The following is an 18,539-nucleotide window of genomic DNA, read 5'->3' on the forward strand; positions in this document are numbered from 1 at the left end:
AAGCAATCTTTTCCCTCTCCTGCTCTGCACTACTTAGCTGTGTCTCCTTCTCTCTCGCTTTCCTCATCATTACTTCCTTCACTAGTTCCCTGTTCTCGCTCCCTCTCCATCATCCCATAGCCACAGGCCAATAATTGGAGATACCTTCCAACTGTGCGAGATCCAATCAGAAGGAACCGCGGAGCACCAGAGGCCCAATAAGAACCCTGCAGAAAGAGGGGGAACTGTCGTCGGTGACAAGTGACTCAGCTGGCCGACCTCAATTAACTCTTGGCAGACTTTTTTTGCAGCACTTTCCTGAATATAATGATGAGTAAAATACAAAACTATGACAAATGTCAGTTATGCATTGTATCATATCAATGGCCTAAGGATCAGCAGTTTATTATCCCCTTGGGCTGTTACTAGACTGCAATGTAACTTTAAAAACTCCATCAGTAACTCAGTAATAGAAATAATTAACATGTAAAATACAAAACTATTTTGTGTTCATTTAGCCGATAACAGATTTGGAAAAAAGAATCACTGTGCTGAACAGTATTTCAATCCTATTAAGGAAGGAAATATTCAAATCCTTACCCTTAAGTATAAGTAACCACATTCAAAAAATGTACTTAAAGGGGATCTATGCAGTTATTTTTTTTGCTTAATTTACCTTAACTGAACAGCTCCGGAGTCATTGGAATGGTTAGGATTTTTGACAAAAAGATATAAAGATAAGTAGGATTGGGCATCGAGAACCGGTTCCAACGTGGGATTGTTTTAAAAGTTCTGTTTCCAATGGAATCATTTCTTTATTGGAAACGCTGATCATCAGTTCCAAATTTAACACCAGCAAGTTTTGGTTTCCATGGCGAGCGCCGTACTTCCAGGTGCATGTTTTGTTCCAGACATGGACATGGCGCTTCAACTTTTGGCTTTATTTTACACTGAAAAAAACCGGTAGAACTGTCAATTACCATTAAATCAAAATAAAATGTTGCCGGACTTTTACTTGTAACAGAGTATTTGTACAGTGTGGAAGTAGTACTTTTACTTAAGTAAACAATCTGAATACTTCCACCACTTGCATAATGTAATTAGCCTAAGGACCATTAATGACAGGAATGAAGCTAACAGATATCTGATCCTTGCTGACAGGACATAGAGGTGCTCCTCCCAAACAATAAGCCAGTTCAGCTGGTTTACGGGACCACACTGTGCTCTGTGCATCTCCAGGCAAACTCATCTGCCATCTTCTGCTTGGTGGACCATCACAGCCACACAGAGCAGGCCCCATACTGCTTGCTCGGAGGCCTGAGCTAGTGGAGTGAAATCTAGTCCATGCTCAGCTAAAGTCCATCTGCCTCCAGCCGTTTATCTCACTGTGTTGTCTGGTGTAGAATGCACCCCTCTGCTGTCCTAATCCCGGTGCTCTCCCCTACTTTTTAGCACTCTAACCGGCACCGCTGAGTGCTCTTATATTGCTTTTGCCAAAAGGGAAGAAGGAAGCCGTTCTGGACCGCCCCCCCCCCACCCTGTCTCTTTACTTACCTTGTGCATTCACAATTGGTTTTCTTTTTTTCTCAGAGTGTGGAGGTCGCAAAAGCAAAGATGAATATCTAGAAACGGTGCTAAAAAAGGAGGAGGAATGAAAGAGTGCAGCCAAGAGCTTGGCCGAACTGCTTTTCTTACACCATTTATCTGAAGCGTATGAACATTAACAACTCGGTTGGAGGCGCGGCAGCTGACGTCACTTGCACAAATTGTCTCTCTTCTTTCTGTTCCTCTCTCTAATGGTCAGCCTACCTTCTGAACACATCCCCCAAATGTTTTACAGAATGAAAACAGGGAATGACAATAGCCATCTCTACTTTGTTTGTCTTTTGCCGCCTTTGATTTATGTACAGTATTATCAGTCCACTCAGAATAAACACCGTTGTGTCTCAGTGCATTTCAGAAGCAAGTCATTTTGCAAGCTGTATTGTTATAGTAGTTAAGCAATGATTACTGTGCAATGCTGTAGCATGTTGTACCAAACCATACTGGCTAAATGTAATCTTCCCTGCTGTGATGCCATCCAATTTGTGAAGTGCTTATTATTCAGTAACATGCAAAGCCTCATCCATCACAGCAGTGACAGCCGCTAGCTTCCAGCACGCCCTGCTCTTTATTTTTTACTTCTGAGTTTCTTGTTCTCTATCTCTCCCTCTCTTTTTTCCTACCCAGCCTCTCCTTCTCTAACTCTCCCTCTTTTTAGCCATCTTCTCCCTCAGTCCATCTTTTCAGCAATGGCATCCCAAGCACTTTGCTGTAGAGTACTATTGCTTTTACTGTCCTCTATCCCCCCCCCCCCCCACACACACAAACACACACACACACACACCCCCCATCACTTCCTTTTTCTGTTTCCACTGCAGCCAAGTCAGAAACGACAGCAAAGTGACAGCTTCTTACTCGATCTACTGCCAACGGAGAAAGAACCGCCGAGTGTGGCAGAAAGACCGTGAGCCGCGTGCTCTCATTCGGTCATAATGACACAGTTATGAGGCGGCAAATATATGGTAATCCCTGCCAATATGCTGCGGTGGTGACAATATAACTGGGGTTGTAAAATGCATAATGATTATCTAAAGCGCAGGGGGCCCCACAATGATGTCCAAATGTCAAGTGTGGCATAAACCCACAGGAAATGGATGGATTTTTTTCCAAAAGCTCCCTTCTTACCATAATGTCCTAATCGGCTCTGAATGACTAAGATCACAAAAAAGTTGATGTGAGGCAATTTGCGAAGAGAAAAGATAAGGATGAGATGGAGGGGGGAGTGTGAGACAAAAGGAGGCATTGACAAATCAACCTCCTCATGTACACTCACAGGTGCACATCTTCTTTCAAACAAAGGTACATGTTCACTATATAAGCTCATAAAGGGCCTGTATAAGTATGCATGCAGGGTGATTTTCCGGGGGAGACGCGTGGGATTTCCCCCTTTCTGGTCTACAGGGATATTTCTGCTCTATTATTTGTATTGCCAGTGGGGAAAAAATGTACCCCCTCCTCAAATTGATCAATGCTACTTCACCAATAAACCATATATTATATACCTAAAATAGAAATCATACTAGATACCTATTATTCTGAACAAGGAGGAAGTTACTTCGGTAAAAAAGCATATAGCTGGACTCGATCGAGGAGAGCCAGAATATTTGGCGAGACGAATGGCCAAGTTCGAGCAGGGGTGTCGGACTGGGGGTTGGAAATGGGACTACCCAGGGCACACATGGGAGGAGGGCCCAAAAATATGCTGGAAGAAAGAGCTATGGATGCAGGCAGAGACCCAAAGTGAATGCCTTTCACTTTTACAGGGCCCACAATGTGTGTGCTACGCCCCTGAGTCCGAGACAAGCCTGAGTGTGCAAATACCAAGTAGTCAAAGACAAGTCCAAGACAATAAACTGAGACTGGACTCGAGTACTACAGCACTGCTCCTCACACTGTCAAATAAACACACACACACGCACGCCTCGCTTCACCACTCCAGAACATTTTCTCAAAGCTTTTCTTCCCTCGCTTTGATGGGGATTAATGCTTTAGCAGGCCCCCCACTCACCAAGTGATAATAATAATAATAATAATAATAATAAGGATGTTTTTTTTTAAAGATGCAGATACTGATCATTTTGGAATTGATATTGCTGGTAGATTGTTGGGTATTAAATAATACAATATTGGCTGGCTGATTGTTTCCTGATATGCACTTCAGAGTTGTCTCTGCTGCATATTAGTAAGTCAATTCTTGGAAAAATACAACAGCATAAAGAATACATCATTTGAATTAGCATTTAATGTCAATGTTACAGTAGTCTATATCCTTTGCATTCCACTTCCAGGTTTGCTCCGGTGGTGCAGGAGATTCCGCTGGATGCATGTATTTTCCTTTACTTCCGCTTCCTTTGTGTTGGAAATTTAAATTTGTGGATTTATGAGGACTATGGTTAACTGCTCTGCAGGGTAAGTACCGCCCATGACAATTCTGATTGGTTTAAAGAAATGCCATTAAACCAGAGCCCGCTTTCCTCCCATTCCCAGAATTCTATGTGGAGTACCAAGACATGGCAGGGACTAATGTTACAGAGACTTCAAACAAATCATTAAAGAGAGGCTATGCAACTTTGGAAAAAAGGCAATTAGACATTCTTCCTCTTACACATAGATAGTGATACAAGTGAATTGAATGGAATAATAAACAACGTCTTACTTGTTCTAGTATGACCAGTAGCTAATGCTGGTAAACTTCATGTACAGTCTTCTGTATACCGGACATTAAGTCAGCTCACTGGCTTTCTCTACTTGTGCTACAGTTATCACATTATCACTTGCAATCATGAAATGGACAATGTTTTGGGTGTTGTGGTGTAGCCTGCGGATATCCGGGCTAATCCTTCCTCCTCTGTGTGCCAGTCATTGTTTACAGTACGTATAGGAACCAGATCCAGGTCCAGTCCACATTTCGGCTAATCTATATAAACAGATATCTGCATATGAATGCGATACGTTTAAAAATGAGCTAAAAATAAGCTAAATCGTCATCAGATGATAACTGATGAGTTCAGAGATTGCATTTTTGTGTTTCTGTTTACCTGTATGCACCAGAGCCCGCTCAAACACGATTGGTCAATACTACTAGGACTCCAAATGGAAAACCACAACGCCTAGGATAAACTCTTTTCTCTCTTCCATATGCAGACATTTTTCTAGAGATTATTTTACATGCTGTTTTTTAGTTGTTGCTATAATAATAGTTAATGCTTTTATAATTTTCTATGAGGTTATTGAGAAATAATGTGTGTAGAAGATACCCTGATGCAAGGACGAGGGTGGTTTCTTCTGGGTTAAGCGTTAAGTTATGATAACTGGAGTAGTCACTTGCCCAAATCATAAATGGGAAATCAGAAATTCCTCAGGGCATGGTATAAAATTGCAAATAAACCATTGCAGACGGAACAATTAGTTGCATCACAAGGGCTACCTTCCTCACAGCAGATAACCAGTAATTAAAGGCAGTCGGATGGCAAACAATTATAGTCCGTATGGCGCTGCGACCAACATCTGCCATTTTATCTCTGGCCAGGTCGAGGTGCTCGGCGGGACGCAGAGATGTTTTTATTGGGCTGGTCTGCCATTTTGACTATATGGGAGGTGGGCTGGGCCAATAACTGTTGCTGCGGGACCCACCGGGGACACCTGACACACTGGATTAGCTGGCTGGCCGCTCCGTTGACACTTTTTGTCTGCTCTCTATCCATCAAATGTGCACACACACAGAACCAGACACACACACACACACACACACACGCCCTAAGGACTACAAACATCACTTTGTGGGACATCAGGAGATGTGTTGCTTTTCCTCTGAATGTGCCTGACCTGTGGCGACCACGTTTGCTGTCAACATCCTGTCTCTCTGAATCATCACCTTACAATGACTTCCTGTATATAAACCCACTGCTGGCAGGCCCAGACCGCAAGCCCTTCCTAATCTAAACCTTAATTATAGTGTTTACAAATGTAAAAGATAGAAAGATCACCTCTTGCTTTCTTTTTTGTGCGAGGTGACAGATTTACATTCACTCTTGTATCCTTCTAGAAACTTAACCAGTTCTTAGGCCATGGTCTACGTGAGAAGAAATCCCGAATGTAGTCTTGCATTGCCAGACCTTCTTCCAAAGCGCTGAGGAGGAGGGTCTTAAGTTTTAAGTGGAGCATCGGGGATATAGACTATAGACTCTGTATGATCTGACAGGGCTCAGAACTGCATTGGCATCCCTACAAGACTGCCTGATGTGGGTCACATCAGTCCCTTTAGGGAGGGAGATTTCACAGGGAAAGGCACTCCCTTGTTTTGTTCCAGGAACCAGACAAATTTGGCACCTTTAACGTAACACTTCAGAATGCCCCGTTGGAGGTATCTTTCATCATAACTTGTTCTATCTTATTCTAAATCTGGCTACAGCAACATTTTAAGATCAGCGCTCCCCTGGGACAGCATGGCCATGATGTTGCATAATATAAGCATCGAGAAATTGGGGTAGGTCTGAATGTGTCGTGAGTATATAGTATTTTGTCCTGTTTAGAGATTTAGAAGATGTTTAAATCTCCAATCTGGGTCACAGGAACTTAATTCAACGAGGGAGCTCACACTTTTTGACTTTCTCCTCTCTACAAAATATTACCTTACTCTGTCTCTCTTTACACATCTCCTGTTCCCCCCCCCCCTATCCCTCACTCAATCTGTCCCCTACGTATTCCTCTGCCCTTTGTGTCTTAGCCTCCATCAGAGGTTTTGCTTTCCCTAATGTGTGACATCTCTGTTTCCCCAGGACGCCTCCCCACCAATCAAAGCGGGCGCTCCAAAAATGATTTTGAGTGCCATCTAGCACACATAAATGAATCAAAGCTAGCCTATTCTACAAATCAACCAAGTAACCCCTCCAATCCTCCCACCCCCACCCATCCTCATGTCTCCTTCATTCATTTCCTTTCCATGGGCCCCATATCCTTGTACAAAACTTCAGACGCGCCCCCCGGTAGACAAACGCGAAACTCAACAAACGACCACAAAATAACAGTCTTCAATAATTGATGAAGCGAAAAGGAAAGAAATGTTTGACAAAGACAACAACCGCGGCAAAGGAGGCGGAAGGCAAGAGGGATAAAAAGTATACAATATGGGGCAGCGCGTTACATTATGGTTCCCTAATGCAACACGACATGTGAAGGATGACATTCACTTGCCGGTAGAGCTGTAACAATTCCAAATCTTGCTTTGCAATTAATTGTCATAGAAATAACAGTGATTAACAATAGAATTGATGCTTTCAGTCAAATTTAAAAACTATATTCATTAATGTATTACTTTTTCAAAGTCTTTAATAAAGCTTTAAATGAATATATTATATATATTAATATTCCTTTTTGCTGTAACACAGTAATATAATGCATTATTAATTACATTTCGGTAATGTTATACGCTAGACAATGTCAGTCACGCGACTTACAGCGCATTATAACCCAAAATTTAGTGGTGTTTTTTTTACAAACTCACCAAGAAACATTGCGGCACAGAAAAATTTACTTTTAATTGAGTATTCTTTATTTTCTCTTTTCTTTAATATCTACTACTCCACCACAATTCCGAACCAAAGTAGGCCTATTGTAGAGCTGGGCAATATATCGATATTATATCGATATTGGGATATGAGACTAGATATCGATTTTGGATATTGTAATATCATAACATGGCATAAGTGTGATTTTATAGGCTGCATCACAGTAAAGTGATGTCATTTTCTGATCTTACCAGACTGTTGTAGCTGTTCTATAATTTGCCTTTACCCACTTAGTCATTATATCCATATTACTGATGATTATTTATCAAAAATCTCATTGTGTAAATATTTTGTGAAAGCACCAATAGTCAACAATACAATATCGTTGCAGTATCGACATCAAGGTATTTGGTCAAAAATATCATGGCCCAGCCGTAGCCTATTAAACATTTTACTTCACTATTTATTTTATAGCTTTAGTTACTTTGCAGATTCAGATTAATAATACAAAATATTATAAATGGTGGAGAAAGAGGGGAGTATTACATTTGAGGTAACTTGCCCAACACTGTTATGAACACACATAGCCTATAGCCTATAAACTAAACCATGCATCTTTGTTTTCAGAAAACATTGAATCATTTTCATTAAATGAACATAAAATCATCAAAAACTTTTGCTAATGTTTGCAATTAATTGCGGTTAAACGGAGAAACGGCGATTAGACCATTGACCAGTACGTGCCGGCGTTAACAGGCTGTTTATTTTGCGAACGGTTGGTGCTATTGTTTGTGAAAGAAGGCTCCTCTTTGGAGCGTGTGCCGTTGCGAAAAGGGCTGCATTTCCATCATAATACCAAGTGGAGAGAGTGAACTGTCACACGGCGCGTCCTCTTTTGACTGTGATGCATGCCCCTCGGTCTGGCCTCGCTGTGCTGACGGATGAAAAAGAGAATACACTTCTCTTAATGCCAAAACAAAGCCTCAAAATATGGGATCACCGCTGTGACAGAGAATGTCACAGTCCCATTGCTTTATATGTCAACCGGAGTAAATATCATGGCCACCTTAGCAGCCCTCTTCCTGCTGTATGAAACAATGACGACTGACTTCAGCGCGGATGGAGCTTACAAGTCGGACAGCATCAATGTGGAATAAAAAAAAACACTGGTGGGCAAAAAAATTGTTGTACATTCACGAATGTATTTTTTCGACATGTGATCATTAACAGCCAGCACTGGCAGGCCACAGAGCCCGGCTCGGCCTGGTGTTTACCAAAAGTGCAAACTCAGGACGGGAACACCAAATGTCTTCCTTTGAACAACCATGAACAAAAATGGGAAACACAATGGAGAGAGACACTGACTGAGAGCTTCTGCGCAACCAAAAATAGCCTCATAATTCAGGCCATGATAGAATACTATGAATACGGTTAAACAACAAGTGAGGGAATAAATACACTCCCAGCAGTGACTCATCGGGTGTTTGCCATTGTTTTAAGTCTGTATGTGTAAATGATGGTGCATCTGCAGCCGAGGCATGACTCATAAACACCTCCATACACTTTCCCAACGTCAAGTCTCTTTTTTTCTGTGTCCAGCCCCAAAAATGATGCTTTTACCAAACATGCCTGACTGCAGTGGTGGGGGGGCAAGGGTGGCCAGTGCCCCCCGTAATGTGAAGTCTAACTGTGGCAACATTTTGTTGTACTTTTATAACCCCATCTTTATCCCAAAAGAGGGGATATTATTGATGTGCACTGATACATAAAATAAATCCCTGAATGAGTATTTATGTATTTACTGTTATACATAAATCGTTAGTCTTTTGTAGAACCAAACCTATGGAGGGTTGGTGGCATGTAACACCTCTAAAATTGCATGTGGCCCCAGCTTGGCCCCTCCATTTTAAAATGGTCTGGAGCTGACTGGTATGTTTGCATTATGCTGGCCTGGATTCAATATTGGCTTTCACAGTACCAGGAGCTACAACGGTAGACTAACTGTTGAGAGCTGGATGCTCGTCGATGGGAGATTGCCTGCCTCGAGGAAAGGCTGCCTGTAGAACCTTAAGTACACGAATAATGCAGGCATGCTCTAAATATGAATGTTGTGATAAATAAACCAGAGCCCTCACAGAGTGCTCTGTAAAAAAAAAAAAAAAATCACTTGTAGTGGCACCTGGGACTCAGAATGAATGAACAACATTGGTTTTCTGAAGCCCCTTCTTTCTCTCTCCAATGTGTTTCCCAGTTTATCTAAGAATTCAATACTCAAAAAATCCGACACTGATATTGCTCTCCCTCCATCTGTCCCCAGATCTTCCTTGTTCCTACCTGAGGGAAAACGTTCGATGACCGGCTGGTTGTCCACCTGTAACGTGGCGTTGCCACCGCTCCGTGTGAATCGCACCACGTGGTACTTGCCGTCGCTCACCATCACTGCGCTCTCCTCGATGATTATGTCGTCCGTTCCCACGTTGAAGATCACGCTGATCTTTCCCCGTTCCTATAGGCAGAGGACGACAGAGACAATTATGAGAAGTAGGCACCAACGTACAGGAAATAAAGGTGGGTGTAACAAAAAAGTGTTTTCTTTGGTGTTGCGGAAAGATGTTCCACACTACTATAGCAAAAACATTGGACACAAACACCAAACCAAATATTAGGGAGGTATATGGAACACTTTTTGTTACTGATGTTCTATTTAATATCTTAAACCATCAAGATACCCTATTTACAGTAGCCAGGTTCCAGAGGGCATCCCATGTAGGGGATCCTACTAAAAAAAAAGCATTATCATTATGTCCGTGAATGTATTACACAGAAGCAATAATACTGTACTAGTACTACAATGAGATACAACTACACTTCAGTCATCAAGCCGTGCTAATACACATGATGAGGTTGCTCCTTTGCTGTCCGGTCACTGAATTCTAAATATATTTTCCTTGAGTCACCAAAAAGAACCTCACTGCCTGTCATGTGCTGTGATGATGCTGTGAGCATCAGCTCTTACACGCACCAGCCTTTAAAAAAAAAACTTGTTGAGGACTCAGGCACCTTTAGTATTCATCAACCTGGTGACCCCCCTCCCCTCTCCGATCTATTAGTGTTGACAGCCGCCCACTGCTTCGAGTTTATTACAGTCAACCGCCTACTCTACTCTCATCTCCCGCCATCTCTCTCCTCTCCTCTCTGTGGTTCCTGTCCTCGGTTCCAGGAAAGGTCAAAGTCATTTACAGAGTTACAGTCTGCCAGAGAGGCACAGAACAACGCTGAGAGAGAGAGGGAGAGAAACAGAGTACATAGCAGACAGCAACCATTACATACTAATTCTCTGTCTGGCAGTAAATCTGCTGTCGCAGTTTTGTTCTGCACTGCCACGATCTGACTGGGGGTGGGGGGGTGTCACGTTTGCACACTGCTATCCTATCGGCCAACCACAGAAACACCTTCATTGATTCTCATTAGCTATGTGCATTTATTTTGCCACCTTCCATGCGCCCGGGATATTCAGAGGTGAACGCGTGGCTTTGGCTCCGAGCGGTTCTCCATTATTCATGGCTGATTAAGTATTTTAAAAAAGAAAATAAAACATCCCAATGTTAACAGAACTTGAAAATGGCAAGTTAATTGAGTAAATAAGTGCAGAGGTTGTACAGTAAGTTAATGAGCGGTATAATCGCAGCCAAATTTATGAGCATCCTAACCACTCTTTGGTGCTGTGTAAAGTAGTTACAGCAGGCAAGGCCACAGTACAGTGTGGTCATGTACTGATGACAACCTCCATTAGGGTATTAATTGAGCATGCTCAAATGGTGGCCGTGATTAATGGCGTAGAGGGATCAGCTGACTATAACAGACTGAACAGTCATAATAAACGAGAAGAATCAGTGCGGAAGCTGAAAACGGACAGTCCTATGTGAACTAAGTTAGACCAGGATGAGTTGCTCTGAGTGAAGCTTGATGGACTGCTCTGCAGACAATCTTATTTCGCAAAGAACGTCTCACATAGCAAAGTACTTCCAGCTCCTTAGGCACTTAATCAATTCATTCATGTTACGGACTGACCCTTGCAGTCTTTTGGCTCTCTCTCATGCATGCCCAAATCAAATATTGATTCAAAGACATGAGTATGAATACTGCAAGAGAGTTATTAGTGGAGGCGCACATGAATGAAAATTGAATCATTGATACCTTTGAGATACTGCAGCAAAGAAGAAATAGTGGAGAAGCAAGAAAAATGCCAGAATCATCTCCATCACGGCCCACACACTAATAATCTTAGAATAATCATAACACCTTTGCCTGGAGAATTAATACAATTTGCCAGGGCAAAGCAGAAGGAATACATGCTAATATGACTGAAAAGCAGGGGGGGAATGAATTTGAGTGATATTTACAGAGAGATTAGCATTTGTGTTCCGCAACATTAGGGTTCTTCCCGGTGCTGACGGAATGTATCGAGCCCATTATGGCGGTAAGCCGCTGGGAACCAGTGCTTTTCAAAAAATGATTTTATTATAGCAGTAATGACATTTTAATGGCCATTTCCCTTAAGCGAACATATCTCTAGAAACAGAAGGAACAAAAAACCCACTTTGAATGACTAGGAGCAGTCAAGCCTGCAACATTGAAATGAAGGGACTGGTAGGTAACTGACAATAAGCTCTGGCTGCTCTTTAAACACCACAGCTCCTAAACTACTGCTTAGCAGCCCTTAATCGGCTTCAGCTGTCGGTTAATGTCAGGAGCAAGAATGTTACATTTTGCTCTTTTATCCCGAGGTTAGCTCTTACTTTTCTTTCTGTGGGTCAATCAGTGGCGTAGGTAGGGGGTCCACTGTGGGCTGAAGGGAATGAGCTCTGCCTTATGATACGTGATATGAAACATTTTAATTAAATATGATTACACCTCAAGTGCCTGAGGAAGACAGCGGCTCATGGCTCCTCCATGTTAGGGGGTAGAGATGCAACAAGTATAGATTTTGTTGGTACATAGTTGGTTATAGTTAGAAAAATAATCACGGTTTCACAATTGTTCATATCCTCATTCATTTATTTCACTGCTAATGTACGAAATTACATGAACACTCTAGATTTTAATGTGTTATTTAGTGGTGCCTTTTGAAACAGACAAATGTTTTGAAAATGATTATATGATCAATCATCAACCTTTATATTTAAATTGATCTTAAAAGATTACAGACTAGAGGCGAATCAGTCACACCACAAACAAAGGCCAAGTAGGCAACAACAGTGCTGTCCTTTTTAAGAAGAAGATGGCCTTTTTGGGTCTTGCTAGATGGTGTTTAGAAAAGTTAGAGGAGCTGTTAAGATGCCCCTGTCACAGGGAGGTGCGCACCATGTTGCCAAGGGATAGATGCGATGAAGAGATCTCTTTGCAGCCTTATGTCCCCTTGGGGACGAAGAGGGGTAATGTTAAGTAAGAAACGTTAAGTGGTAACCAGGGCTGCCAACTCTCACGCATCGGCCGTGAGACACACGTATTTGACTGGTTTCACACGCGCACACGCCACACCCTCGATTTCTCACGCTGAAGTATCAACCCGGTCGGTAAGATTTCTGAAAGATGAGTTTATCTATAGATCTACCTGTTGAGCCACTTGTGATCGACTATTGTGCTTTCAGAGACTGTGTGGGGGTTCAAGAGCTCTCCCTGTCTGTGGAAGTTTCGAATTGTCGCAAACTGAGAAAAAAATTTTTACGATCCATCCCAGGTGCATTTCCCCGGCTTTAGGTATGTGCTCTGAGTGTCACAGACCGTCCGTTGTTTCGTGACCACTCTCTCTGTGAAAATAGAGGTGAGCAGCGCGGCTAATGTAGCAACTTCAGTTCATGTTAGTGGACTCGCTCTGCTGGGGGCAGTGACGCGTTGCATCCGTGCAGACCTCCGATGATGAGCAGCGTACAGACTCCTCTAAACTTTGTCAGAGACCAGAGACCCAAATGGGCCTCTGTGTCTAGCAGACGGCCCGAGTAAGATATTACCATATCAGCGGAGCAATAACATGCACAGCAGACTATATAGTCTATTATATTTGTACTATTTGTACTATATAGTACTATTTGTACTATATAGTACAAATAGTCTTTATTTTCCCAAAAAAGTAAATACAGTAAGAGCTGCACAGAGGATGAGGGCCAAACATTACTGAGCCTTGGCACAGAGGTTAAAGGATTAGAATCTATGTAACTCAGTGGTTCTCATTCTTTAGAATGTCAGTGGTCTTAGTTAATCCCCTCAACATTAATTTAACTTTGGGTCCCTGGTCCCTACACCAGGGACCCCTGGACCTGTTCACCACAGACCCAAATCTTCTCAGCTGTTGCTGACATATGCTACTGTCTCTTCATGTGGCTCATTATGTTTGGCACATTGTCTGGATCAGTTCTTATATCATAAGAAGTTAATAATGTTAATAATGTAAATGTTAAATGCCTTAATACCTGTTGATACTACAACAACACAAAGTCTCTTAACCCTACAGTTTTGCACATATCATGTAAGACTTGATTTCTCAATTTTTTTTGCAAAAAAACTCTCCAGAAAGTGCCATTTAATGGTTTCTTTTTCTTTTTTTTTCCTGGGGGAGCTTACCCCCAGACTCCCCTAGGGAAGGCCCCATTCCCCCACATATAACAAATCGCAATTTAAACCCTGAAGGATAACTACCCAAAGAAATTGCTTTGTTTACGGCAAAATATGGGTTGGCCCCCCCAAATCTCACTCCAAGGTTTGGGTAAAAGTTGGCAGCCCTGGGTAACGTTAGTGACAAGTACAAACGTAACGCTATCGTCAACTCACTCATTGTAGCTTAATGAAAACGTTGGCTTTTGTCTCGTTAACGTTAGCGTTAACATTAAACAGGCTAACGTTGGCTAACTGGTAACTTTAACAAGCTAACAAACACTTAGCTAACTAACAACAACGTTAACAAACAAAGCCGCTAACAAGCTTACCAACTTGGGTTGAATTCCCCGTTGCAGCTGCTGTGAGGTCGGGGGCTGGCTCGGCTCTGTATTTTCCTGGTGTTTGTTAACTTTATGTATGTTAAAAAAGTGCAACAGTAGCCAAGTTATCCCACCACGGAGAGCCACTGTCACGCTGATAGTCAATACTCATGGCGTCTGATGTAACCTACTGCACACACTACAACACAGAACTTGCACTCAGTAACCCTTGTGTTGTCTTGTTGGGTTTTAAAGGACAAAACTTTTTATTCAGCGTTTTGGTCATTTTTGTCAACAGTTGTGTTGCTTTTCCTGATGTTTTTGAAGCTTTTCTCAACCTTTTTGTCCCTTTTTCCCAATTTATTGTCACCATTTCCAATGTTTTTGACGATTTTTTTCTGCGTTTTATCTTTTTCCAACATTTTTACGTTTTTTTCCCCCCAAAAAAATAAGAAAAGTAGTGAACTGATCATTTATTTTACTACAACAACAGCAGGGTTAACATTCAGTGTGCGGAGCCTTTACAATAATGCCTACAGACTGGAATGAGAAACTTCCAACCAAAATCACTGTTGCATCAAGTTTAGTTAACACTAAAAATGCTGAAACTATATATACACACTACTATAATATTAGTATTTACATTCAATGCATATAATAGATGGAATCCTGGAATTAAGAATTTAAAAAAAGCTATAGACTCCATAGAGCCCTACTAAAGCTAAAAGCTAACTGGAAATTTGAAAAATCTACTAGGTCCAATTTTCCAACTAATTCATTTCACAGAAAAATGTGGGGCATTTTGGAGGCAGCAAAGTCACAAAAACAAGCGTACCCACTATAACTGTACAGGAAAGGAAAAAAAGTATTATTTTATTATGTATTTAGAGAATTGCTAACTTGAAGAAACAATGAGCAATGAAAGAGCTTTTTAATTACTTTTATCGGTAGACACTTAAGATTTAGAGGAATATAAATACGAGAGGAATGGACCCATGTTCACAGTATACAGCCAGTTCAAAGGGTAGGGAATTACTATGTTTTCTCATCTCTTATGTTTACTATTTGGGTACATCTGAGGGAATCATTCTTTTTTGATCATAAGTTCTGTGAAATTAATTGAACGTTTGAATCACGGATAATCTAACCAATCTAATGATGTGTAGCATGTCAATATTGACAAAGGGTTTTAAATATTTGTATTTTATGCAGAATGCGAAGACAAACCAAAAATGCTTACTAGGTTGCTGAATATGGTGCAACATAAGTGCATGTGAATGAATATTGGCATGCACATGGGTTTCTGTGTCCCACTCATTGTAGTGCATGGCAATCATGCAAATGTGTCAATTATTGTGCTTAGTAGAGACGGAGGAAAGTACCAAGGTAAGCGGCGCATGTCTGGCGACTAAAGGCACGTTTTAAACAACACCAACAACCCATTTATTGGGTTTTCTAAATGTTATTCTATCATTATGACTATAGGCATGTGCAGAAACTGCAGAACTTTTACGTCACATTACATGTCATTTAGCTGACGCGTTCATCCAAAGCAACTTACAATTGCTATATATCAGAGGTTGCACACCTCTGGAGCAACTATGGGTTGTGTGTCTTGCTCAAAGACACATTGGTTGATGTATCGCGGTGGGAAGTGAATCCAGATATTACTATATATATCCACTGCACCAAAATGGCGTGGTATACGACGGTTCTAGTGTTAAGAAAAACTCTCAGAAAAACTTAGCCTCCTAAATAATTTTCTAATATCGCAAGCACGAACTTGCCGTCCTTGTCAAATATATGAGAATTTGGTACAACAACAAAAATGATGTGTTTTTTTTTCACATAAGCAGCTTCTCACCGAGCTAAGCTGCTGGGGAAAAAAAAAAGTTTGTGTAATCCTCTCATTAGTTTCTCCTTTCCTGTTTCTATAAGACAAAGAAAAACTGGCTTTGGAATTCTGTGCGGCGGACGAGAAGGAGCAGCCCCGGGAATCTATGAAGCGTATTTCAAATATTTCAACATGACCTTGCAGCTTGCAAGAGTGTGTTGAGGTAAGCGCCGTTGGCGAGAGCCGAATGGGAATGAGGCGGCGCCAAAACGAGGCTGCAGTTGTCTGTATCGTTATTATAATGCAGTCTCAGAGAGCTCTCGCTGATCAGACCGAGCAGGAGAGGAAGAGGGAGCACAGGAGGATGAGGAGGAGGAGCAAAGGGGCCGAGAGAAACACTGTGTGATAAAAGGACAGAGGGAAACCTTGATGATCCTCTGGGGCCTCACGGTGCTTTGAGATCAAAGCTCCTTTTGAAGATGTCAGGATCCCGCTCGCTCTTTGCTGTGCACACTGCTAGTCAATTAAGAGGGGGGGGGGAATAGTAAACCGGGAAAATGCATTTTTTTTTTTAAGGATTTTAATTCTCAGTTTCATTTCTTTATAGACAGCTCAATCGTGATTCTTCTCTAGCACCCCTACAGCTTCACGTCTTCTTCTTCTTGATTTATTTGCATTTCCCTCTCAGATCTGATACATGAGCGCCAAACAGGGGGATTAGAAAAAGAAAAACACAGAGGAACAACAAAGAAGCAACCACTGGATTGACTGGAGGGGGCGGGGGGGGGGGGGGGGGGGGGGGGGGGGGGGGGGGGGGGGGGGGGGGGGGCAGAATTCAGCAACACACTGACAAATACAGCTGTATAAATCAGTCAAGGTACTTTGCATTTTTGCTGCATCAACGCACCTCAACAAGCGGCCCAGAAACGTGGTTGACCAGAGAATTTGCTGACGCCTATGATTCGGTTTGACAGATTTCATATTAATAGCCCCGTGGGTGGTGGAAATGCAAACTATTTATCAGCCTCCTTCTCATTTCCCCAATAATGATCTATCACAGCCTGTATCTGCTTGAGCCTAACTCGACGTACTAGAATGCCCAGCTGCAGTATTTATTAGCTCATGAATCAGCAAGTGGAGCGGCATGGATAGAGAAATGACTGATAAATACAATTTTACTGGATGCCCAACGAAAAGCAATCAATCCCCCCTACACACACAAACACACATCTGACACTTCCACGTAGTGTAAGCCAGCTAAATATTTCAAACAGTGTTACACTACGCATTTCATATGCCTGCTCTAATGCTACTCTTTATGTGCGATTTGCGGATTAATATTGGTGAAAATGTTTCCACCCCACAGGCTTCTGCAACTGAGCCCAATATACCATCACATGGCATCTCTGCATCTCTGGTCGGAGGGTAATTCCGACTCTATACGGCTAATCAGCTTGTCGGCATGTATGCATTACGCCTGCGAGAAGAGATTGGCTGTGGCATCTGCTACAAGGGAAACAGTATAGCGGGGCTAATCTTCCACTCTGAAACTGCAGCGTTATGTAAGGAGAAATAGGCTGTTGCGTAACGCGCAGACTCTTCACTGGCTAAATTACCCACTGTCCGTTCACCTCACGTCTTCAGAGTGTGTGAGACAGAAAGAGGAGAAAAGACTAATGGCCATAAGTCATTTTGGATCAGGAACACTGTTATCTGGTGCTCAGATGTCATGCCTTCCTCACTCAACATTCACCTCAAATGACACATACACTCAGAGCTGCATGTGTGTTGTTTTGACTGGGAGGAGAGGGAGAGAGGACAAAACAGTGTGCGGAGAGAATACACTAGGCTTCATTTTACACACCTTCTCTCAGTTTCTGCTCAGCCAACTCATTTGTATGGGTTTGCCACAATCTTTAGCATTCACCTTGAAAAGTTACCCCCCCCCCCCCACTCTCCACCATCTTCTCATCTTTATAGCACTTTATCTCCCTTTCCTTCCCCTCAATTCTTTCCTTTCTCTGCAACACTAGTCGCAGTTCTTTCCTGCTCTCAAAACGTTGAACGGCCGCTCTGACGTATACTCGAATCTCGCTGAAAAATGTTGTGGTGTGCGTTTATATGTGTGTGTGTGCTTCTGAATCTCCCATGTGAGCATGACTCACACTGGGCTTGCCCATTTGTCCCGGAGTACACACTTGGCAGCAAGCCAAAATACTGCAGAGAAAAGAAGCTAAAAAAGAAGAGCAGGGCGAATATAAATCAGCCAAAACATCATCCTCTATAATCCTGATTATGTTCTCACCTAGCACCAAAAACTTCTCATTTACTCAACGTCAGAATCCAATCTCAGGACGTAAACACAAATATACACATCCATACTGTACATACGGGCATGACTCCATTATGATCTGCACCACTGAGACTGCTGATGGATGTCCTTCAGCACAATGACCATCAGACCTGTAGGTTTGAATCCCGCCTGACACACACGCACACACACACGCGCAAACATGAAAGCGTCCTTGAATGAGGTTATGCTGAGCCCCACCACACACACCACGGCCTTGTTTACAAAGCTGCAGAGAGCTGTTGGATACATGAATATACTTAAACATACATACACACACACACACACACACA

At 42.2% G+C, this 18,539-nt stretch overlaps 1 protein-coding gene and 1 long non-coding RNA gene across 8 annotated transcripts in view; one reads left to right on the top strand and one right to left on the bottom strand.

The window, feature by feature from the left end:
• nrxn2b (neurexin 2b) overlaps window positions 1-18,539 on the bottom strand; it is a 589,914-nt gene that overhangs the window by 36,700 nt on the left and 534,675 nt on the right. For all 7 annotated transcript variants that reach the window (XM_034856686.1, XM_034856684.1, XM_034856685.1 and 4 more), the window contains one exon: window positions 9,423-9,594. In XM_034856686.1, coding sequence (XP_034712577.1) covers window positions 9,423-9,594 — 172 coding nt within the window. The remainder of the gene's footprint in view (window positions 1-9,422; window positions 9,595-18,539) is intronic.
• On the top strand, window positions 738-15,459 carry LOC117934903. The gene is made up of 3 exons (XR_004654604.1): window positions 738-878; window positions 11,030-11,044; window positions 15,449-15,459. It is a non-coding gene; the product is annotated as an uncharacterized LOC117934903 (long non-coding RNA).

This window comes from Etheostoma cragini, chromosome 19 (genome assembly GCF_013103735.1).
Source record: "Etheostoma cragini isolate CJK2018 chromosome 19, CSU_Ecrag_1.0, whole genome shotgun sequence".
NCBI classification, from domain to species: Eukaryota; Metazoa; Chordata; class Actinopteri; order Perciformes; family Percidae; genus Etheostoma; species Etheostoma cragini.